Below are 25,726 nucleotides of genomic sequence, written 5' to 3'. Positions count from 1 at the left end.
CCTTCTTAAAATGGAATGACACATGTATTGCTTGAAGGTCAATAACATTCTGATGCATTCAGAGGCTAGTTAATCACTTTGATCATTCCTAATTTGCTCTCTTTATGTACTGGTTAGGTATAGGCAAATTGTGCATGGAACTTGCAAGAACATGAACTTAGAGGAACTATTGGCTTGTATCACAGTGCTTCATTCCAAGAACTTCATGGAGATATAATAGAGTCAGCTATTAATGAACATTGGGAAATTTATCCATTCCCTTAACAAATATTTATTGAATTCCTTCCAAGTGCCAGGCAAAGCAACAGGACTGCCCTAGGTAATAGGGACTCTGCATGATCAAGACAGTCAAGGTCCCTACCCTCAAGGAACACTCATTCTGTGGGATGAAGAACAAAAACAAACAAGTAAATAACTAAGATAATTTACGATAGTGTTAAGTGCCATGAAGAAAATATATGAAAGTATTAAAGCAGTAGCTGGGATATAGTAGGTGCCCAATAAATGCTTGTTGAATGAATGAGCAGGCGGAGACTATGGGTATGGTTTGGAAGAGGCAACACTAAACATTATAGTCGTGGAAGAGTGTCATCTGAGAAGATAACACTTGAGGCAAGACGGAAAGGCTGAAAAGGATCTGGACAAACATCCCACCACTGCAAAGGCTCAGAGGTGAGCACAGCTCCCATGGTCAAGGAAGAAACTGAGTGTGGCTGGAACACAGTGAGCAAGAGGGAAGTGAGAGATGAGGTTGGAGAGCAAGGCAGAGGCCAGAGGCTTAGAGAGTATGGCGTTTTCTCTAAGTGCAAGTAGTCATATGATCTCATTAACATTTTTTAAATTTCACTCTGGCTGCTATATGACAAGTTTATATCATTGTTCTGCACCTCAAGTTCTTCATTTGTAAAACAGGGTTAGGAATATTTACCCAGCAGAGTTTTTATAGGGACAGAAACATTTAAAGCACCTAGCACAGTGTCTGGCAAATAGTTGATACTTTAGCATCATCATTACCAGCCTGGCACTTAGGGCTTTGCTCCTCATCTGCCTGATGTAAATTCTGAGAAGGTCAGAGCTCAGGATTCCTATCCTAAATTAAGCTAAACTAAAACTTAGAGCTCTCAAAATCAGTTCCCTCCCCAAATAGCAGAAGGAAAGGAATCAACATTTTGGGCTTAGATGAATCAGGATAAATTCCTGGAGCTGGAGATGGGGTCACCCACCCTCAGCCATGTGGGGAGGGGATAAACACCAGAACAAAAGCACAGCTCTGACAGGAAGGAAGAAGAGGAAAATGGCCGCTGGGTGAGTTAGCAACAGGGTCTGCTGCAGACTGTGTGATATAAAGTCTCTTTCATCTCTCCCTTGCCAAATCTTCATAAATTCCACATTGCTCTCCAATGCTTGTTTTCAAGTAAGTATTGGGAAATGTATTCGTTTCCTAGAGCTGCTGTAACAAATTCCCATAAATTTGGTGGTTTAAAACAACAGAAATTTCTTCTCTCACAGATCTGGAGGCTAGAAGTCTAAAATCAAAGTGTTACCAGGGCCATGCTCCCTCTGAAGGCTCCAAGGAAGAATTCTTTCTTTCCTCTTCCTACCTTCTGGGGGCTCCTGGCAATCCTCGATGTTCCTTGGTTTGTAGCTGTATCACTCCAATCTCTGCCTTTATCTTCACACGGCCTTCTTCTGTGTGTCTGTGTGTGTGTGTGTCTGTGTGAGTGTGTGTCTGTGTGAGTGTGTGTGCCTCTCCTTTTATAAGGACACCTTTCGTTGGAGGTCCTTAACTAATTACTTCTGCAAAGACTCTATTTCTACATAAGATCACATTCACAGGAACCTGGGGTCAGAATGTGAACATATCTTTTGTAGGGACACAGTTCAGCCCATTACAGGAAGTGCAACTCAAAGAAAAGGAACAGAGGACAGCAGACATCTGGGATATTTAAGGACAGCCCTCATAGTAGCTACTGCACAGATAGCATGTCCCAAAAACCAATGATTCCTTCAAGGCTGTGTAAAAACCAATGCCATGGTCTGATCAAGACCCAGTCTACTGAATCTCTGCCAGGTAAAGCCTGACTTCAGCATGTTATTAGGACCAGACTGGGCAGCCTGGAGTGAGCAATTACTGCACATTCTGCAAGTCCCTTCTTGCCACCCTATTAGCCAGACACCTGACCAGATTTAAGCAGGAAACAATTCAAGGTTTACCTCTGATAAATTCTGGAGTACTGATGATCAACATTGTTGATTAAGGGTTGATCACGGACTTCAACTATCAAGCAACTGACAGGATTGACTTTCTAAATTAAGAAGCATACTGCCAACCTTGCTTAAGTGGAAGGCCATTCTATCTGTATATATTGTGATTGCATTTGTCTCCAAATAACAGAAATGCCAAAAACACTGTCTTAAATAAGAGATGTGTCTCATTGGTGAGTTCAGGGCTGGTGTGAGAGCACAAAGATGTCATCAAAGATCCAAGCATCTCTGTCCTCCTGTTCTTCCATCCTCACAATCAAGCGATGGCTGCTGCATCAAGACATGTCTGCATTACAGGCTTGGAGAAGCAGGAAGCAGCAAAGGGCTAAGGACAAGCTTTCCCCTTGCAAGCTTTAACTTTTTATTTTTAATTCAGGAAATAGATAAACTTGAGGGACTCCCACCTACACTTCATCGAGCAGAATTGTGTCACTGGCCACTCTTAGCTGCAGGGAATCTGGGGATTTGATTTGGCTTTGCTGCCTGTATGGTCGAAGGCCAGGGAAAAGAGGAGTTAGAGAGGTCGTGAAGGAGCCCGACAGTATGCACCCTACTCTCCTTGCCAGATTGCAGGTTGCAGGAATGCCTAGGGGCGGGATTGCCTAGGGCCAGAGTTCAAGATTTTACTCAAGAAGCAGGTTTTAATCTGCTCAAATTCTTAAACAAATGCTCAACTGAAACTTTAGAGTTCCACATCCCCAAGAAATGTTTTCTTGTGGGGTAGATCACCTGCGTCAGCATCACCTAGAGTTCTTTATTTTAACCCACATTCTGGTTCAGTAAGTTCAGTAAGGATGGAGTTTAGGAATCTACATTCTAATGAACACCTCAGATAATTCTTATACTTGCTAACAGTTGAGAACTACTGCCATAGGAGAAAAAATTTAGCCTGTGAAAAGTTTTATAAATTATTGCCTTAAATCATAGAAAAGGCTCAGTATGAAAAATCTGATCCTGAAAACATAAACTCTAGGATGACTTAGCTGCACAGTGTGTCCACAGGTCACAATGAATTGACGTGTTGAGTAGAATATATAGACCACTTAAAATTTGGGGAAAGTCTCTCAAAGACAGTGATCATACTTCTGGTATAATCAATGTTGAATTGTGTGTTTAAAAATCATTCGGATATCCAATGAAGTTTGATATAATGTGCGCTAATTATAAAAAATGTAGAATGCATACAAATAGAAAGATGAGAGAAAATGACCAGAGTTCTTCCAGCAAAAGGCAATAAATATTTAACATTCTGATGTATTTCCTTTCAGTTTTTCTATCATGGGATTTCGTTGTGACCTGTGACCTGTTTGGACTTAAGAGAAAAGTTTTCTCTGGGACATTTCTTAAGTCCTACCACAGAGTTATTCTCACAAACTATAACTATTCATACTGAAATTATTTATAAACTTCCTCCAGGTATTATTCTGAAAAAGAGGGCACAACTCTTCCACATTGTTGAATGCCCACTGGTGTGGCCAGTCCTTTCCAGTCCGTTAGAACTGGCCGTAGATTTATGCAGCTATGTAGTGTTGGGATTGTTGATAATACCCTTGGGATGTCTCCCAAATCCCACAGTTTCTCCATTTGTGAGATTTTCATTTTGATTCTTCTCTTAGTCATCTGGCCTATATCTCTGATTAATTTTTTAAATATCCAAGGTGGTATATTGTGTGAGTTCTTGCAACTCTATTGCTTTCACACATGAAAAACAACTTAGAAGCTATTAAATTATTATCATAACCTCTTCTCAAGATCCTGCATGTTGACATTGTTCCATTGTCCTCAACACAAGGAAACATCTGATATCACTTAATTTATGTTCTTTTCTTTCTCCTGCAGGGATGCTCAAAGGATATTTTTTTAAAGATTTTGTTTTTCCTTTTTCTCCCCAAAGCCCCCCAGTACATAGTTGCATATTTTTGGTTGTGGGTCCTTCTAGTTGTGGCATGTGGGATGCTGCCTCAGCATGGCCTGATGAGTGGTGCCATGTCCATGCCCAGGATCCAAACCAGCAAAACCCTGGGCCACCGAAGCGGAGCGCACAAACCTAACCACTTGGCACGGGGCCAGCCCCTCAAAGGATATTTTTCAATACCATTATTTTTTAAAACTTTGCTGGATATGAGCAATTTTTCCTAGAATTTGCTGAGCTCTTTTTCTCTTCATACCACAGTCTTCGTCTAGCTCAAAATGGTTTTCTTCAATTATATCTTCATTTATTGCTTCAGATTCCTTTTTCAGGATCACTTATTATTTTTTGGTTACATAGTTATTGTTTCTCAACCATATTCATCTTCTTCTTCCTGATAGTTTTCATCTCTTTGTTCTTTCTCCCTGCATTCTTTGGAGAGTTGTTATCCTCCTCGTCTCTGATTTATTTTATGCTCCTTATTGCCTCTCCCCTGATGCATATGTTAATTCTGCTATTGCACTTTTTCTTTCCTTGCATTGTTTTCTTATTTCAACTAGCTTTCTTGTATTTCTGCCTTTATCTTAGGTTGATCTCTCTTTTTGCCTCATGGTTCCTATTTCATAGATTCTGTTGTCCTCCTGTGCTTTTTGAGTACACCAAGCATTTATCTTCTAAAATTTACTTTATTTTACTTTGCTTTCTATAAGAAATGTTTTTCAGAAGCAAGCTCTTTATCTGCATCTTAGGATCATACTCTCTTTTCCTTCATTATAAGATCTTTTCATAGGCCTTGTTGTTGTTGTCGCTGTTGTTGTTTTGTTGCTGTTGACTTCTCCTTGAGTGGAGCAGACTATATATCCAACTTTGGCAGGTAGAGTAGGGTAAGCAACACAAAGGGTAGGTCGAGTATTTCTAAGAACCACCAGACACACACACACACACACACACACACACACATACATTTCACTTAAACTTCTTGCCTGATACTCTCAGATATTCCTGAAGGTCAAGTTATTGTGCATCAACCTAGTTCAAGTTGTGATATTTAGTAAGTGTTGATCTTGTGTGACTTTTCTAGACTGGGGCTGAATCTTCATCCCTAACTATTGCAGTCTCGGATTAAGCCACAGAAGCTAAGACAAGTTTAGAATTCTCTGTATATTCTTGGTGGTCTTCTTGTCTTTGTCATTCTTTTCTTAGGCAACTGAGTACCTTATAATTAAACATGCTGCCAGCAGGCAAGCCCAAGGCTTGTCCCCTTTTAATATCTGCTCTCTTGAGTATCAAACATTATAGATTCTGTAGAAAGAGGACTCAACCATTACTTTAGCTAACTTAGAAGACAGTTTCCACAGTGTCACAGAACAAAGATAGATAGATAGATAGATAGATAGATAGATAGATAGATAGACAGATAGATAGATGAATAGAGATTATTTATCTATATATGTATTTAGTCCACACAAAACTTGTGTCTCAGAACCAGGAGAGACTGTGGGGTGAGAAGACAGATGATTAGTACTTCCTTCCCTGAAACCATATATGCTAGATCTGTACATGAAGCACGTCTTGTATCATCCAGAAAAATAGCTTTCGATCTATACCTTCAACAGTGATATTAATTAATATTATTCTCAATTTCACCAAACCTACACCCAAAACTGAGACTTTGGCATATCATCATCCTATTGTCACTTTATGGTCTTTTGGTGTATCTTCATGGGTATCTTAATAAGAAACTAAAAGAAATATCAGGTACTGCTGGTCTGATGCTATGTAAACAGAAGTTTGAATAATATTTAACAATAGTTATCAGTCAGAATTGTATGTACCATGTGTCAGTTATTATTCTGGTCAGTATCCTTTTTGGGTTGTTTTTTGTAGCCACTATATTTATTTATTCATTTTTTAAAGATTGGCACTTGAGCTAACATCTGTTGCCAATCTTTTTTTTCTTCTTCTTCTCCCCAAAGCCCCCCAGTACATAGTTGTATATTCTAGTTGTAGGTCCTTCTGGCTCTGCTATGTGGGAAACCACCTCAGGATGGTTTGATGAGCAGTGCCATATCGACACCCACGATCAGAACCTGCGAAACCCTGGGCTGCCAAAGCAGAGTGCATGAACCCAACCACTTGGCCATGGGGCCAGCCCCTGTCCTTTTGTATATTTAAGAATATTCTTCATTCTCTGCCTTATTCTATTAGGTATTTTTAGGCTATACTTTACCTAACAGGAATTGTATTTTCAATTAGACATAGTATATACAATTTAAACTGCATTTTGAAATTTTCTTTGTGCCAAAGCTTTCATAAAGAAATAATATTTTAAAATTCAAACACTAACTATTAGATTTCTTTTTTAAGTATCTGAGATTACTGAGGATACTACAGTTGAAAGAGAAATTCCAAAAGGATCCAAAGAGGACATGGAAACTAAAGAATTACCTGAAACAGGTTAGATTATAAAATAAAAGCAGTTAGTGTGTAAACATGCTCTTCAGATTGTCTTACGAAGGGCCTAGTCCCCTATTTTAGGCGGAGTATCAACTTCCTACTTATTTCTATCTTGTATGCCAGTTGATGTGTGATATATTTATTTAGCTTATTACATTAAAAGTGTATCTTGACAGCTTATAACATTGTTTTTCATCAAATTTTATTTTATACATTTTATTAACAGTTGAAGTCCATATTAAATTCATATTAATTATCCAAATAATTTGGATTTTATTAATGGTTAATAATTCATCTACAGCCAATACAAGGAACAGAGCATAATTAAAATATGAACTTATAAATGTACAGTATTGCTTAGAACGCTATTTCTTTCAAATGTTTTTAAAATATTATAAAGTATAAAGTATTTTGGCAATATGACTAAAGATATAATATTTGAAGCCTCTTTTTTTTCCTTTTACCTTTACTCAAAAGTTGTACTACCTGAGTTTCCAGAAGATGCTTATCCTGATGTCCCTGAAATGGAGCCACTTAAAGAGCAGGTTAAATCTTTCCGCTCTGCCTGGCAACTGCTGGAAGCAACAATCAATGACTCTTTCATTCAGATTTTAAAATTGGAGATTGCTGACAAAACTCCAGAGGAACTACTTCAAAAAGTGATGGAGACTATGGAAAGTAAGGGCTGTAATCATAACATTTATTGTCAAGAGCAGGTAATATTATTAAAAGCACTGTGAACGTTTAAAGCCTTTCTTGATGGTTTATGAAGTAAAACGTTCAATATATCCAGAGATGATATCTGAAATATTTAACAACTCTCACAGCGCAGGCTCCCACCAATCAGAACAGCCCTGGGACACAGACAGCACTGGTCAAACTGGCCAGTGGTCACTCGACGAATTTGTAAAGGCCTATTTGCATACACATTTAAACTAAGAGAATCAGTCATTATAATTAATTTTCCAAATCTTTGACTACTATGATATGCTAATATCCTTTTATCCTAAAAATATCTTCCCAGATGTTTCTTCTTTCTTTTATAGAACCTTTTCAGTACCCTGCATGGGAGTTAACTTTGGAAGATTATGATGAAGAAACAGAAGACTACCAGGCGGAAGCCGAGGCTGATGAGGAGCTAGAGGAGGAAGACGAGGAAGAGGAAGAGGTCTGAATCTTTTATTACCGTCATTCACATTGGCCACGTCATTGAAAGTGCACTGTCTAGAGTGGTAACTAGCACTTTGGGACACCAAGAAAACAAGCAGGCATCCTCAATTTTGTAAGTAAGGATTTTCAGGGCCTGGCCCCCGGGCAAGTGGTTAACTTCACGCTCTCCACTTTGGAGGCCCAGGGTTTCGTCAGTTCAGATCCTGGGCTCAGACCTTGCACAGCTCATCAAGCCATGCTGAGGTGGCATACTACATGCCACAACTAGAAGGACCCACAACTAGAATATACAACTATGTACTAGGGGGCTTTGGGGAGAAGAAGGAAAAATAAAAGATAAAAATAAATTTAAAATAAATAAGATCTTTTAAAAAACGAAAACATTTTCAACGCACTTTGCCTCCACTCCAGCCTCACTTGACCCCTGAAATGCCAGGGCTACTTAGATAGTATATTACACACATGAAAAAGAAAAGGGGGAAATCTTTAAAAGAAATTTTCCATGGAAAAATCTACAGGTATTCGAGACAAATATTTTGTAAATTTAACAGAAGTAGGTGTCTTATGTAGACTACAGCAGTGGTATCTTTGAGAGGCTGCTTACACGATAGTAACAAGTGGTATTCTCAGACAGGAACAACCCGTTTTCAGGCACCAGTCTACTCCCTTGGCACCAACATCATAACCATGCTCATTTGATAGCCACTCAATTCAGGCATCTATCAATAATAAAATAGGAAGTGATCCTTTTAATTTTGGGTTTTGTCAATAAAAGAAAATAATGTATGAAGTTAGATAAACATACAGTTGTAATTAATTGAACCCCAAATATCTGTGTGTCAAACAACAAGTTATGTAGTGTGATTCTGATAATAACCCTCAGTACCTTATCACGAAGACTGCTAAGCCCTTCAGTCAGGATGGCTAAAGGATGTGGGTTTTGTCCTGCTTATATTCAGATTCTCTTCTTCAATCATCCTTCTGCCTTCTTCTGTGTCCGCTCTGCTCTGCAAGAGAACGATCTCTTTCTTGTATCTGCAGGCAATTCTCAGGCTGTCTGTAATACTCAAAATTTTATTTTTAAGTATGGTCTTTATTGATAATACAGTGTTTTTTCCTCACTTCCATTCTGCCTAATTTACCATGACACAGATCCGTTTTATCTGCTGTATTAGTTTCCTAAGTCTGCCATAACAAAGTACTGCCAACTGGAAGGTTTAAACTACAGACATTTATTCTCTCGTGGTTCTCAAGGCCAGGATTCTGAAGTCAAGGTGTCATAGGGCCACGCTCCCTCCCAAGGCTCTAGGAGAATCCTTCCTTGCCTGTTCCACTTCTGGTGGCTCCAGGTAATCCTTGGCTTGTGGCTGCTTAACTCCAGCCTCTGCCTCTGTCTGCACATGGCCTTCTCCTCTTCTGTGTCTTCTACTTCTCTTACAAAGACACTTGTCATTTGATTTAGGGACCACTTGGAGAAGGAACAATGATATATCATCTTGAGATCCTTAATTACATCTGCAAAGATGTTTTTTCCAAATAAGATAGACTTTGGCTGCCAGGAGTTCTGGGAGCAGATCCTTAGAAAATTTGATCTAAGGAAAGAGAGCCCTCTATCTTTATATCCAAATGGAAAAAGAGCGAGAAAGAAGTTGACTTCTCCCAGCTCAGTCAATTGCCCTGACTAATCGTAGTAACCAGAGGAGTTCCTATGTGACTGAACCAACCTCGGTCACGTGCCCACCCAGTGACTACACGGTGGGAAGTTACTATGATTGTCTGGTCCACTTGACACCGAATGTGGAAGGAGCAGTTCTCCATGAGAAGAAGGGAAAGGGTCATGTTACTAGAAAAGGGAAGAAAGGTGATATGCAGCCAAAAGTAAAACATATAAGTACATCATAAGAAAAATTCTGGGAATATATATACTAAAATGTTCACAGTCATTCTGGGCAAGTTGGAGTAAGAGGGAATGGATTTACCCTTCTGCCTGAAACAACTAAAAACAGCATACAATACATGAAACCATTTTCAAGACATTGACATGACTAGTGAAGCACCATGGTTCCAGAGAAACAGCAAACAAATGAGGTGCACCCTGTGATATCCCCAGTTTACTGTCTGTAAGGTCCTGTGCCTTGTCCAGGCCATGTACCAGGAGGAGGGACCCAGGCAGAGCCTGGAAGAGTCCTGGATTGGAGGAGATGGAGCACAGAATCCCGAGGCACCAAAGCAGCTACAGCTTACAGAGAAGGGACCAGAGAGGAAAGGACTGCACAGAGAGAGAACTCTGGAGACCTGCAGAGCATCCCCTTCAGGCACTCAGCCGAGTGCTGATCAGCTTTGCACGTGAGGAAACTACTTGAGGCCAGAGGAAGGACCACCTGAAAAGAAAGAGGGACTGGTACTCAGATCTCACACCTGGCCAGAAATCATGCCTGTTCCCAACCAGACTGGAATAACCTCCCAATTCATGGGGCATTGGGTAGGGTGCTAAAAACAGTCTAGCCTCAGGAATGGGGGATAATTAGACCTGGAAGAGTACACAGCAAAAAAAAATTAAATAAAAGAACTGCTGATACATGCAAAACCTGGATGAATCTCAAAATAATTGTGCTAAGAGAAAGAAGCCAGACAAAAAAGAATGCACACTGTATGATTCCATTTATATAAAATTCTAGAAAACGCAAACTAATTACAGTGACAAAAGACAGAGCAGTGGTTGCCTGGGGATGGGCCAGGTAGGAGGCAGAAAGGGGCAGGAGGAAGGATTACAAAGAGGCGTGAGCAAACTATGGTATTGATAAATATATTCATTATCTTGCTTGTGGTGATGGTTTCACGGAAGAGTAAATATGTCTAAACTTATCAAATTATATACTTTAAATATGTACAATGTTTTAATGTCAGTTATGCCTCAATCAAGCTGTTAAAAATGTTAATAGTGGTTATCTCTGAGTGATAGACATACAAGTAATTTTTATTTTTTAAATATTTGTCTATATTATCTGATTTTTTAACATTAGAAATATATCATTTTATAACTGGAAAAAATCAACAACAAAGATATTTCCCTTTTGCCAAAGAAAAAGTACAAAAAGAAGCAACAGTTCTAATGCCACTGCAGTCAGGAATCCTGCCAGGATGTGCCCAGGTGTTTGTCTGTTCTCATCAATCCTGCCTGTCCTTGGCGCGCCTTTAACTCTGTAGGTTATATATTTCTGTGTGTGTGGGAAATTCATTCTTGCCTTGCCTCCATCTCTTTTTCTCCTTTCATAAAATCTGTTACTGATTAGGTCTCCTGGATCTATCCTCCAAATATCTTACCTTTTCCCTCAAACTTTACATCTCTTTTCACTTTGTTCCTATACTTGTAGATAAGTCTTCCATTCAATCTTCTAACTTATGACATTCATTGGGGTCTCTGGTTTTCTATTGAGGCTGTAACAAACTACTACAAAGTTGGTGGCTTAAAACAATCAAATTATTGTACAGCTTTCCAGGTCAGTCGTCTGAAATGAATCTTTCAGGGCTAAAACCAGTGTTGGCAGTGCTGGTCCTTCCTCTAGAGGAGACTCCTTTTCCTGTCCTTCCTAGCCTCAGAAGGTCACCTGCACTCTTTGGCTTGTGGCCTCTTCCTCCATCTTTAAAGCACATCACTTCAACCTCTGCTGTCAGTCATCGCATCTCCTTCTGCCTTTGATGGTCTTTCCATCTTATAAGGACCCTTGTCCTAATCAGATTACATTGGGCCCACCTGGGTGACCTTCCCATCTCAAGAGCCTTAACTTAATCCCGCACAGAAGGTAACGTGTTCGCAGGTTCTGAGACTCTTTGGGGGGCCATTACCACAATTGGTCACTCTCTTCCTCAGCTCATTTGCATATTTTTGTTGGCACTCATGCACTTTCTAGTGTTCACTCGAATCTCTATAAATGTCTTCATTATTTTTCTACTCAGAGATAGAGTTTCTTACACCTTTGTGTTGCAGAGTTTTGTGGTCTGTTTGATCTGACTCATCTTTCAGGCTCTTCTAGATGGGTGGTCGTTTTCTCTTTTTCTTTTGGCTCAGTGGGGTTCAGGTCTATTGCTGGAGTGCTTTAGGTGACACGTTCCCAAAAGTTGTGAAAGGCAAAGTGACTTCTCTCCATGTAGGTCAGGAGTGTAGAGCAGAAAGGCCACCTGTTGGTTGCTGAGGCCTGGGACAAGCCCAGTTACCTGGATTCCTCATACTTGCCCAGATGCTGGGTCAGGAAGGATTCCTCCCATCCATACAGCTTTTTCTTGGTCTTTTGCAGACCAGAGAGACCACAAACACTCCTGGGTGGTAGTTGCTGGTGCTAACATTCCCCCAGGAAATCCACAGATCTCTGCAAACAAAATACCTCCTAGGACTTATCATCCTAATACTCTGGTCCCTCTGATGTTTGTCTCCAGGCACTCATCCAGCCCATAGCAGCAAAGAGTGCTGTGCAGTCTCCTCCCTTCAGATGTCCTTGGATACCAGCCACCAGTAGCTATTTAACACTGAGGAGGTGGGGGAGAAAGGACGGGAGGGTCTTCAGATCACCATCTTTCCAGAATCTCTTGCTCCAAGACCCCACTACCACCAACACCACCACACACACATACCTCACATTCTATTTCTAAAATTTATTTAAAGATAATTCTAGGCCAACTCATTATAAAGAAAAACTGAAGTCAAAAAATGTATGCCATTTATAACAATTAATTGTAAAAACAAAATGACTCAAATGGATCAAGATATGAAAAGCAAATGCTAGCCAAAAAAAAAAGAAGAAATGACATTCTGAATATCAGTAAAACTCGAATTCAAGGAGAAATGCATTAAAACAACAAAAAAGATATTTTATATTGTCAACGATAAACAAAGCCAGGTACTAGTTAAAGAGATAAGGACTGATTTTAATCAGAAATAACTATTGCAATTGTGAACTGAACTCCACTTTGTACAGAGGTGACTGGACGTTTTACAGGGAGAATTAGGGAGTAAGGAGGGGGACAAGCAGGAGCTCCGTAGAGTCAGGAAAGTGAAAATTCACGAGGGGTTAGTCAGTGGAAACTCGATTAGACCAGCCATGTCTGCTAGCTGGCAATTGTGGAAGTTAGGATTCTGTGCTCCCACAGAGACTGGGAGACAGGGGCCCTGTCCTCAGGTGTTGGCTGGAACAAACAGTAGATTTTGGGGGCAGCCCTGAGTTTTCTCAGGCAGACACTTCAAGGTGGGGGTAGGGTCATCTCAGGGAGGTGGCCTTGAGCTGTTAGAAACTATGTTAGTGTTTAAGTCTTTTTTTTTCCAAGCCTAATTAAGATATAATTGACATATAACGTTTTGTAAGTTTAAGGTGTATGACATGATGATTTATGTATATATTATGAAATGATTACGAACATAAGGTTAGTTAACATGTCCACCACTTCACATAATTACAATTTTTTTTGGTGATGAGAACATTTAAGATCTATTCTTTTAGCAACTTTCAAGTAGATAATACATTACTGTTAACTATAGTCACCATGCTGTACATTAAGATTCCCAAAACGTATTCATCTTATAACTGGGAGTTTGTACCCCTTGACCCCTGGCAACTACCATTCTATTCTCTGTTTCTATGAGTTTGGCTTTTTTTCCCCCTAGATTCCACATATAAGTGAAATCATACAACATTTGTCTTTCTCTGTCTCGCTTATTTCACTTAGCATAATATCCTCAAGGACCATCCAAGTTGCCACAAATGGCAGGATTTCCTTCTTTTTCTATGGCTGAATAATATTCAGTTGTATATACATAGACCACAATTTCTTTATCCATTCATCTGTCAATATGCAAGTCTTTATAGAACAAGGTTAAAGCCTGGTTGAGAAGAGGGCTCAGAGAAGCAGGACTAGAGTTTGGTCAAGTAAAGAATCTTCGTCAATACTAATAAGAGGAATAAGGAATGTAGATAGTATAACAATTACAAATCTTATGTACAAAATAACAGCATAAGTATATATGAAACAAAATCTTAGAAATACGAGGAATATGATGCTACTGCAGTACAGTCTTAGTACAGTCCTTTAATGTGTCTCAGAAATTGACAGGTTACACAGACAAATAATAAATAAGATAATGAAGATTTGATAAACACCCTAAATAAGCTTATTCTAATCAGTAGAGAACTCTGTACCCATAAAAAGCAAACATTGTCTTTAATGCTCATGTAAGAGTTCACAAAGAAAATCACAGCAAATTATAAAGAGTAGAAATCTTCCAGACCAGATTCTCTGATCACAATGCAATAAAACAAAAAATTAACCCCAGAAGGACAGTTCCTTATCCCCCAATATAAACATTTGAAATTAAAATATATATATACATATTTTCTTTCTAAATGCTAATGAGTTAAATAAGAAATCAAAAATGAAACTACAGTCTACTTAAAACTAATTACAATTTTTTAATTATTTTTTAAATTAAAATTTTTAATAAAAATTAAAAATTAAAAAAATTGATTAAAAGATCATATATAAAAGCTTTGTTGTATGGCAGAAATAGAAATTAGAATTGCCAGATTTTAAAAAAAAACCATGATACCCAATAAAATTTGAATTTGAGACAAATAAATATTTTTTTATATAAGGTACATGCTTGTGTCTGGTACATACTAAAAATTATTTTTTAACTGAAATTCAGACATAACTGGGGAGCCTGCATTTTTATTTGCTAAGTTTGGCAACCCTTCTTTAAAGTGCATTTATTGAAAAACAAGAAGAGTGGAAAAGTTAAGTAAGCATTCAAATCAAGAACCTGGGAAAAAACCAACAAAATAAACCAAAAGAAAGTAGAAAGACGATTAAAGGCAAAAATTAACCAAACAGGAAAACAAGACAAAATAAAAACAGTAGACCTAATTTCAAAAACTGAAAAGTTGATTTTCTGATGAGCAATAAAATAGACAAACTTCTGGCAAGTTGAATAAGGTAAAAAGAAGCAACAATAAATAACATTTGAAACAGAAATGGGTATATAATCAGATAAAAAAGAAAGTCTTTTTAAAATTACAGGAGATTTATACTAATAACATTTTAAAGTCAAGATGAGAAAGATTTTCAAAATTGCTTAGGAAGAAAGACAAAAGTTGAGCAAACGAACATAATAGAGGGGAGTTAAAGGTCATTTCTAATGTACCTTTATTGATGAGATAATTCCGATATTGTTTAAACTCTTCCACATCACAGGAAAAGATCAATGCCTCGCAGCTCATTTTGAAGCCTGCATAACCCTGATACAAAAACTGAACAAGAATGGTGCAAGAAAAGTATAGATTAGTCTCATCTTTGCACCTTTTCAGGAAGTTGTTCGTTATATCTTGTTTTGGGGAAAAAAAGGGACGTGTTGTAGAGTAATCATGTAAAGTTTTATTCCGTTGGTATTTTTTAAAGTACTGTATTTTTGTCTAAATATATGTCTACTTTTGTATGTATAGTGGTAGGATATGCTTAGAAAAAAGGGTCTGGAAGGACACATAAAACTGTTAAACATATTGATATAGTATTATAAGGGAAAAGGTGAGAGGAGATTTTCATTTTTTATGCATTGTGATGTGTTTTGAATATTTTTACAATAAGCATGTATTTTACAAAACAGAAAATTATTTTTAAATGCACTTCCACTGCTTTAAGTAAATTGCAAGAATCCTTAAAGGACTTTACACATTTTTTTTTAACGCAAATGAAAATAGATTACACATTTCCAACTGAACTAAGTAAAGTATTTCCAAATTCTTATTTGATTACATACCCACTTAGTAGGCACCAAAGCAGATCCTGAGGCATCTCCCATTTGATTGTCAGTGGGGGAGAAGTGGTGGCCCTGACTCAGCTTTTACTTCCTGGGAATAATTTTATTTTAGACGCTGACCTCGTAGTGACCCTAGACCAGCGTATCCTGGGGCTTTTCATCACACCTTTGTCTGCAGAGGTCTGGGGACTCCTCACTCTCAGTTCTACTTTGCTTTCTTTATGAAAAATCTTTCTGAAAATAAAGAAGCTTCAGATGTGAACTTAGAGGGATATGAGAAACTGATTTTTAAAATGAAATAAAATGGTATACAGACTGGCCTTCTGTGGATTGTTTTAAAGGTGTATTGTTATGGATTAAATATTATTCCAGATGCATTATTTTTTAAAATTCTGTTTAGTATTGCTTCAGTATACTTTTTAATAATGTTCTCCAAACTCTGAATAATATTTCTAGAACGAAGACAGAATTAAAGAGAAGAGGAGGCATTTGGGAGACACAAAACACTTTTGCCCAGTGGTTCTCAAAGAAAACTTCATCCTACGGCCATGCAACACAGAAGAATCAGCTAAATATCGAGAAAATATCTACTACTTTTCAAGTCCTGAAGCTAAAGAAAAGTTTTTGGAGCATCCTGAGGAGTATGTGGCTGGTAAAGAACCATTAAAGGTGAAAACAATATTCCTGTCCTAATGATCGCCCCTGAGTCCTTTTTTAGGGACTAATTAATTACCTCCGCCATTTTACTTAATAGTGAAGTCCCCGTTGTTATCTGATATGACAATATAGGGAAAATATCTCAGTTCCAAGAACAACTTTTTGGAATATAACATAAAATAATTATCTATTTTGATTTCTACAGTAATGTCTTGTTTCAAACCAACACTTACTGTCTTTTTAGCTGAAGTGAAAAGACAGCTGAATCTGCTGCTTACTGTATTAAAGGCAAGCTATGCTGGTTAGTCTCTGCAGGAGAGCAGTCTGTCAATTATAAGATTACAAGGATTCTGGGGAAGGGTGCGATTCAGGGGTCAGTGGACTTTCAGTGGATTGACATCTGTAGGTGTGGGATTACCGTTGTTGACCTGGTTCACACTCAGAGACATGATTTTAGGGGCAAGTCCACGCCCAAATGGTTGACTCTCAGGAGTGAGGGTTGACTCTGATTTGTTGGGTTACAAAACAATGTTCTCTGAGGTGAGTTGTCCTTGATAATTAAACCATTTTAAAACTGGATCAAGTGGCTACTGTTGCCATGGCTTTAGAACAATCAGTGTTTTCCTAAGTTTGTGGGAACGTTTTTTTTCTTACTTGTTTATCACCATTGGAACAGTTTTCTATATTCTTTAAAAAATATTTGTTAAAGCCAGACACAAAAGAACAAATACTGTATGATTCCACTTATACAAGGCACCTAGAATAGGCAATTTCACAGGACAGAGAATAGAATAGTGGTTGCCAGGGCCTAGGAGGAGGGGGGGATGGGAGTTCTTGTTTCATGGGTACAGAGTTCCACTTTGGGACGATGAAAAAGTGCTGGAGAGAGAGAGTGGCGATAGTTGTGCAACATTGTGAGTGTCCTTAATGCCACTGAATACACACTTGAAAATGGTTAAAATGGTAAATTTTATGTTATGTTTATTTTACCGCAATAATAAAAGAATACATTATGGCAATATTGTATTCATTTTCTAAAATAAAGTGCACACATAACTGTACCAGCTTTAGACAAGAGCCTTCATTTTTATGTTTTATTTTCTCATCCTCTTCCACATCAATATATATTCTTCCCAATGCATATTCTATTTTACAATCTGTTTTCTCACTTAACATTATATCAATAAAAGTTTATATATTTTTACATAGATCTCATAATGCTTAATCCTTTTGATATACCATTTAAACATCCAATTTATTGTTAGACATTTTTTCACAGTATTTTTCATAGCGTGATTTTGCCATCATGAATTTGAAGTAGCGTCGAGGAAATCTTTGGGCATATTGTCCTTTGTTTCTCTTGAATTATATTGTTAGTATAATTCCCTAGATTACAAAATCAAAATATATAGAACACAATAAATTGTCACTACTTTCAATAGCAGCAATGCCTTCTTAAACAGAACATATAGAACATGATTTAAACTCTTCTGGATCATTTGGGCATTTTCATGAACCTCCATTTTTATATGGTGCCCATGGGGACTATTGGCATATATGGGTGGTTGTACCTTCCCGCACTGCTGGTGTTGGGACTCATTTAAGGACTGTGGCCTTTTCTTTTTGTTGTTCTTGCTTTATTTCCTCTCAGTCCGTTTTGCTGCTTGTGATCTGTTGCTTTGTTTTACACAAATCCATGTGGATAAGAGCCTGAAATCTTGATAGTGATTTTACAGGTTTTCTGCAGAGCATCAAGTATGCTAGGTTTGCCAGCAACATTTTTCTTCACTAACCAGCTTCTTTAATATGCTCTGAATTCCAGACGGCTCTAATTGCCCAAAGTTTAACCTGTCAATGAGGGAGATGTTACTCCAGCAATTTTATCGCTGAGGGATTTAAAGTGTGATCTAAAAGTATGGTGTGAGACTGCAGCTGCATAATTTCATACTGTTCTCAAGTCTCTCTATTTTGCGTTACTTATTTTGTGAGGCCTCAGTTGACTTGAGTCTTGTCACATGCCCAATTCTTGAACTAATGATGGAATCAATTCCACCGGCAGCACGTAAACTGAGAGTGATGAAGGGTGGTCTCCCAGAGGGGAATCCAGATATGGTTAACAGACGAATGAATAAATGCCGGGTGGCAAAATCAGCAGATATTTATATCGTGTCTTCCTCTTGCTTCTGTGGGATTTTCAAACTCTTGTTTTGTTGAAACACATTTTCAGCTAACTCTCTTCATATCTGAAAATGTCATCCTTTGGCTCCTATATATATTTGACAATTTGTATGGGCATAGAATTCCAGGTTGCAAATCACTCCCTTTCAGAATATTAAAGATATTGCTTTACTGTGTGCTAGCATCCAGTGTCTCTAGGCTATTTTAATCCCTTTGTAGGTAAGCTTTATTTTTTAAGTATCTGAAAGCTCTTAAGAGCTTCTTTTCATTCTTTGTGTTCTTAAAACTGTTCAGGATCTTTTTTATTCATTGCACTGAACACACAGTGCATGTTTAAGCTGAAATCACATGTTTTCCATGCTAGGGAATCCTAGAATTTCACAGTACTGTTGAACTTTTTACTTTAGCAATCATATTTTTAATCTTAAAGCTCTTTCATTTCTCTGATAGTTCTTGTTTCAAATATTCTCTTCCTCTCTTGTGGACTTGCTATCTTCTTAAACCTCTTAAATTTCTTTAAAAAAAATTTCTTTTCCCCTAGTCTCTGAGTTACCTAACTGCTCTTTCTTCTGTATTTCTCTGGTATATTTTTTCCTTGCATCTTTAAACTCTTCTCTGAATGTTTCCTTCCCAAGGACAGACGGTGATGAGGCGGTGCTCCTTGCTTCCCTCTGCTGTTCTCAATCCGTTACTTCCAGCCCCTTTGGGGCTCATTCTCTCCAGATACATCACATTCTCCCTGTTCCCCTTGGTGTCACCTATCAATTTCATAGTCATTTCCCCACGTACACAAAAGATTTAGCTGCTGCTTCATCCCAACTCTCACCACTGTTCGTGACAATTTCATCATCCGATGGACAATCCGTACAACTGCATCTCAGTGGGTTCTCTGGCTTCTGGCGCCCTCATCTCCTATACGAAGATTGTAGAAATTAGTGAAGGGGTCTCTAGTGTTTCATTATTAATGGGCTATTTGTTTGGTAGAGAGATGTTTTTTTATCATGCTAAGAAATTATCTTTCCATTTTTTAAAATTAAAACTCTAACTAAACAAAACTAATATTATTTTATTAAATTCCTTCTGGCACATGATATCTAGATGATCTTATGGTTGTTGATGCTCCCTGAGGGCCATTGTTGATGCAATGTATCATTTTAGTTGATATCCTAAAATGTGGAAATATCCTTGAGTTTGTGAAGTGATAATTCAGTCTTAGGGAGGGCAGTTAAGAAGTCTTATGTTTTCTAAATTACTCAAAACTTCCTTTTTTTCACTCTTCTGCCCTACCTCTCCCTGACCCACCCCTCCATGGCAGGCTCCGCCATTAAGAATATGCCTTTTGGGTCCGCACGGCTCTGGCAAAACTGTCTGTGGAAGACAGCTGGCAGAAAAACTGGGCATTTTCCACATTCAGTTTGAAGAGTTTCTTCAAGAAAAACTAATGCTCAAAACTGAGAAGAAAATTGGACCTGAATTTGAGGAAGATTCTGAGGAAGAACAACTTGCAAGACAAGAACTTGAAGAGCTGGCAAGTCAGGCCAACATTACGATTGAGGAAGAAAACACCAAGAAGCCGGTAGTAATATTAATACTCTCTTGGCAGATATTTGTGCTTACACGCATTACTTTTGGGAAGTAAAATATAAGCGGTATAAAACTCTATAAAGTTTCTAAGAAGAAGAAGAAATAACCCGTGAAAGTCATTTAAGAATCATCCTCCCCATGTGTTAAATAAAGATCTTATTGCTCATCTAGAACATAAAATACTGAGTTTCACATGACTGCAAGAAAAATTGGAAAAGCTTTCCCTGACAAGACTGTTGTACAGCATTTATTTGGGACTATGTTATTTGATTTGATATGTCTGACCTAGAATATAAGATTTTCCATTATTATGTTCTTGGTTTTCTATCAAATATCATAAAAGTCTGCCCCAACGCCAGTAGAGATCTCAAAATTTTAAATTCCAATGATGCCTCAGAAGAAAGTTTGTATGTGTTTCTTAGGTGGTTTCTATCTGGGGTTGTAAAGAGAAAGTTCTTAATTCTAACTCACTTTTTAACCAATTCTCGTATAGCAAGACCCTTTTCTTCTCAAATGCTCCCCCGTAAATGGACGCAGGTACAGATTGTATTCCAGATGACTACCTGGCTGGCCCATCCTTTAATCAAGATCTAGGTTGAATAATTTTAAGAGAGATGACAAAAGTCAGTTAAGCCTTATAGGTGTGTGGTATAGATTGAACAAGGTTTTAGCAAAAAGTGATGAGACAGATATCCTGAGACCATGTATGAAAATCAATCATGCTCATCACTGGTAACTCCCCTTAGCTACAGTAGATATAATTTAATACTTAAAACCGTATTAAATATTAGTTTAAAGAAAATTTTTAAATGTTCACAAGCAATGGTGTAAAAAAATGACCTGAGAAAAAGAGGTCTTATCCTAATCAACTATGTAAAGATAGTATTATTTATTAATATGGAATTTTAAATTTGGGGGGTTTCTTTTCTGATTCTTGTTTTTAGCCTCCAGAAGTACAACTTACAGAAGAAGAAGAAACAATCCGAGCAAGTCTAATGGAAAATGAGCCATTGCCTCCCGAAATTCTTGAAGTAATTCTTTCTGAGTGGTGGCTTCAAGAACCAATACGGTATCTTAATTGATATTAGATTATACATTTACTGACTTTTATTTGCTTTATTATTAAATGTTAAAAATGCAATCCAACACAAATTTAAGAATTTTCTCCTTTATACTGGTGTAAATTGGTGATTCTACACATTAAAAACATCTAGAGAATTGTTTTAAAAATACTGATACCAGAGTCCCCACCCCAGAACAATTGAATCAATATCTCTAGGAGTGTGAGATTGGGACCCAGCCATTGGTATTTTTGGGGAGCTCCCCAGGTGATTCTAATGTGTAGTCGAGGTGGAGAACTCATGTTCTAAACCCATGTGTGCTAGTGATGGACTGGACTCTTCCTTGTAGCCTTTTAACAATTACAATTAAGACCACTTAATAGCTGTCCATAGTGTTATCCCTTTGCCAAAAGCCATGAACGAGCCTGACCCCAGACAGGACAAGCTTAAGACTCTCCAGGTCAGGTCACCAGAGTTTAAAACTTCCCCTCGACTTCCTAACCAGAATCTCTTGCCCTGGAATCCACCAGAAGAAAGTGAAATGGTATTTATAGTACTGATAACAGCAAACACTTATATGGAGCTTACTATGTGCCAGGTACTATTCTACTCTATCTCATTCATATCCATTTACTTAATCCTTACAACTACCCTATGGGATAGAAACCTTTATTATCTCGTTTTGGAGATAAGGAAACTATATCATAGAGAATTCAAATAACTGGCCATTCCCCGTGCTTCCCTGGGCACTCTCGTTTGCTTAGTCCCTGGCCCAAATGAGTGAGGGGATTGTTACTCGTCAGCTTTGATTTTAATTTTCTCTTCCTTCAATTAGATCAACAGTTATAGTACACATACGCAGGTTGCCTGCAACACATGGGTTGTTCTTCATTAATTTAGCTCCGGACCTCACACTATACATTAAAAAAAAAAAAAAGCATATCGATGAAGAATTGAAAGTAAAAAGTGAAATGGTAAAAGCCTAAATAAAATAGCTGAATATTATGCAACCATTAAAATTTATTATAATAAAGAATTTGTAATACCATGAGAAATTTTATTATATAATGTCAAGTTTGAAAAAGTAAACGCAAAATCATTTATAGAATGATAGATGTACATATGAAGAACAAACTGGAAAGAAACAAAACAACATGTCAATAACCTCTGGGATATAAGATTATGGATAACTTTGTCTTTTTTATGCTTTTCTCTTATTTTCCAATTTTTCTATGGTGGGATTTGTTGCTTTTATAATCAGGAAAAGATTGAACACATTTTAAAAAGGCTATTGCATTAGTCCTGGAGAAACATAATGAGAGCCTGAACTAAGGTGTAATGGTAGAAATAGAAATGTGGGTACAGAAGATGGCATGCCAGGACTTAGCTATTATGCGTAAGAAGTAAGGGAATTGAGGGAGGGGTGCAAATGCCTGTGAAGTTTGGCACCTGAGTGCTAGTGAGTCAGAAGGAAGAGCAGAGTGAAGGTGTAACAGTGGTCTGATTTTTGACAGTATGATGCATATGTAATTCCTGAAGGACACTCAGATGGAGAAACTAAGCAGCTTTTTGAAAATTCTGAATCAAAACTGAGAAGAGAGGTTGGGTGTAGAGATAAAGGTTTTTAAGTCATTGACAAAGAAATGACAGCTGGAACCATAGGAATGAAACAGTTCCTCCCAGAAGAGATTGTGCTGAAGGCATCTCTAAAGAAAAGGACACATATCTTACAGCCAATCTATGGAAAGTTGCCCATTTAATAAGATGGGAAACATCTTTAAATGTCAGTTAAGGGCTGAAACTCTCAAATGCTCATGAAAGCCTTGTTCAAATTAAGAAGAAAACATGTTTAAATGTAAACATTTAAAACAAACCAAATTTTAGATAAACAAGATAAACTCTTATTCAAAAGGGGACCAATATTGACTCTCTCAACTAAACAGAGCCAAGATCTCAAAGCCTGATTGTTTTATAAGTACTCCACAATGAAAACGTGTTAACATTCCAATTATTTTCCTGATCCTTAAAGTTTCATCATATTTGGGCAAGTCTGACAATCCTATTTGAATATAATCATCTTACACATATGAGCCAGGATACATATATTAATAATTGCCGGGGCCAGCACACATTCCGCTTCAGCAGCCCAGGGTTCACAGGTTCAGATCCCGGGTGTGGACATGGCACTGCTTGGCAAGCCATGCTGTGGTGGGCACCCCACATATAAAGTAGAGGAAGATGGGCACAGATGTTAGCTCAGGGCCAGTCTTCCTCAGCAAAAAGAGGAGGATTGGCGGCAGTTAGCTCAGGGCTAATCTTCTTCAAAAAAAAATTGTCATTGGTTATAGGGGGACTCGGGGAAGAGGGTATGAATTGTCTCATGAAAGAAAGCATTATTAGAAGAAAAACTACTAAATGACGAAGATTCCCTTTAATGGTGAGCTGGCCAAGCATACTCTTTACATAAAAAGTGATTCACTCATTAGGCTGGGCATTCCTCCCAAGCAGAGAATTTATTTTCTCTTAATTTTTCATCAAATATTAAGATTATTTACAATTAAAGAGAACTTATCTGTGCTATAAATATAAGTATAAAACATTATAATTTTAATCTAATTCAATATATTTGGGAGAAGAAACACCATGTTTACACAAGTAGAAATATTTAAAAAAAGATACCACAGTAAACTTTTTAAACTATTCATCACACATCTTATATAAAGTTGATTTATCAATGCTTTTTTTCATTTTTAAGTTAATATTTATAATATAATATTTGAAGCAAATAAAGTAAATAATGAAATTTCCACATAGTTCCACAGGTTTTATATTAGATGGTTTCCCTCGGTATCCTGATGAGGCCCAGTTTCTGGGGGAACATGGATTTTTCCCAGATGCTGCTGTTATTATACAAGTTGATGATCAAGATATTTCTGAACGCCTCCTTCCTTCCCAAATGGAAAAGTGGAAACAGAAACAAAAGAAGAAATTAGACAGGAAAAAACTCATCAAAGAAATAAAGGCAAAAATCAAGGTATGTATCCAGTACAAAAGCATGGGAGTAAATTTGTTCAGCATCTATTCAATTTATAAAATGGTCTTTACAAAAATATTGTTTCCTGATTTTAATATCACAATCAATATGAAAATACTTTTCATCAATTATTAAGACTATTTATAATTAAAAAGTTAAGAATTATTTGAGGCCTATGTGATTATCAATGTGTTAATGTTTCTCTCTCCAAATAGAATTAAAGTTAGTGGTAGCACCAGAGTATCCTTATAACAGATCCAGGAGCAAAGTGCAAGAGGCAACCAGTGGAGCAGATCTGGAAACACAAAGAATTAAAATTTTCAGTGGCTTTTTCACCAGCTCCTGGAATGATGCCACCATCCATCAAGGCCATGTTAGCCTATAGTGAAACAAATCCTGATATTAGCTTAGAGCATCTTTTCTAAAACTGTAGTCTGAGGAGAATTCATAAAGTGTTCAAAAGTGTCACAGGGAACCCAGAAATTCCACTCCTAAGAATCTAACAGAAATGAAAACATGTCCATATAAAAATTTGTATATGAATGTTCATAACAGCATTATTCATAATAGCTAAAGAGTGGAAACAACCTAATGTCCATCAACTGATGAATGGATAAGCAAAACATGGTAGACATTCAGAGAGGGTGCCCTGGGTTCCAGTCCAAGATGGTGACATAGGAACCTCCTGAACTCACCTTCTCCCACGGACATCCTGAATCTACAGCTACACGCGAAGTAATTTGCTCTAAAAGAAATCTAGAGATTAGCTGAGTGACTCCACACATTGAGTAAATGAGAAAATACCCACAGCACCCACATCAAAACAGCTGCTGCCTGAGGGTCCAGCTCCCAATCAGTGTGTGCTGACTGGATCCTCTCCACTAGATCACTGACAGAGTGTGGCACTCCCTCACCCACGGGGAGTCATTAAGAACAAAGAAGATGTCTTGGACAATCACAAAGATTTGAGAGACAGCCAAGAGCTCGGACCAGGCTGATGGATAAGGTTCACCTCCTACACAGACTACTCCCTCAAGGCTGGGGAGGTGGCTGATTTATCTAATGTGCAGACACCAACACAGAGTGAAAGAAAATGAAGAAACAAAGGAATGTGTTTCAAACAAAAGAACAAGGTAACACTCCAGAAACAGACCTTATTGAAATGGAGATAAGTCATTTACCTAATAAAGAGTTCAAAATAATGGTCATAAACATGCTCACCAGTGTCAGGTGAACAGTGCACAAGCAAAGTGAGAATTTCAACAGAGATAGCAAATATAAGAAAGTATCAAACAGAAATCACTGAGCTAAGGAACAACTGAACTGAAAAACTTAACAGATGGGTTCAATAGCAGACTAGACACATAGATTAATGGAACAGAATAGAGAGCCCAGAAATAATTCCACACATAAGCATCAATTAATTTACAACAAAGGAGCCAAGACTATACAATGGGGAAATAATAGTCTCTTCAGTAAATGATGGTGGGAAAACCTGGCGGCCATATGCAAAAGAATGAAACTGGACCACTGTCTTACACTATACAAAAAATCAACTCAAAATGGATTAAAGACTTGAATGTAAGACCTGAAACCATAAAACTCCTACA

The 25,726-nt window shown here is 37.7% G+C and overlaps 1 protein-coding gene across 8 annotated transcripts in view; it reads left to right on the top strand.

Moving 5' to 3' along the window:
- AK9 (adenylate kinase 9) overlaps positions 1–25,726 on the top strand; it is a 124,184-nt gene that overhangs the window by 64,319 nt on the left and 34,139 nt on the right. For 7 of the 8 annotated variants that reach the window (XR_011497750.1, XM_070496416.1, XM_070496417.1 and 4 more), the window contains 7 exons: positions 6,542–6,631; positions 7,109–7,309; positions 7,678–7,799; positions 16,059–16,271; positions 19,753–20,013; positions 20,966–21,090; positions 23,897–24,116. Coding sequence is in view for 6 of the 8 variants with exons in the window: in XM_070496416.1 (XP_070352517.1) it covers positions 6,542–6,631; positions 7,109–7,309; positions 7,678–7,799; positions 16,059–16,271; positions 19,753–20,013; positions 20,966–21,090; positions 23,897–24,116 (1,232 nt within the window). In the remaining 2 variants the exon portion in view is untranslated. Of the gene's footprint in view, positions 1–6,541; positions 6,632–7,108; positions 7,310–7,677; positions 7,800–16,058; positions 16,272–19,752; positions 20,014–20,965; positions 21,091–23,896; positions 24,117–25,726 lie in introns of those variants that run through there. The other variant, XR_011497751.1, reaches the window with a different exon arrangement.

Source organism: Equus asinus, chromosome 24 (genome assembly GCF_041296235.1).
Source record: "Equus asinus isolate D_3611 breed Donkey chromosome 24, EquAss-T2T_v2, whole genome shotgun sequence".
Taxonomy (NCBI): Eukaryota; Metazoa; Chordata; class Mammalia; order Perissodactyla; family Equidae; genus Equus; species Equus asinus.
Note: the sequence above shows the minus strand (reverse complement) of the source record. Positions and strands in the feature narration are given on the sequence as shown.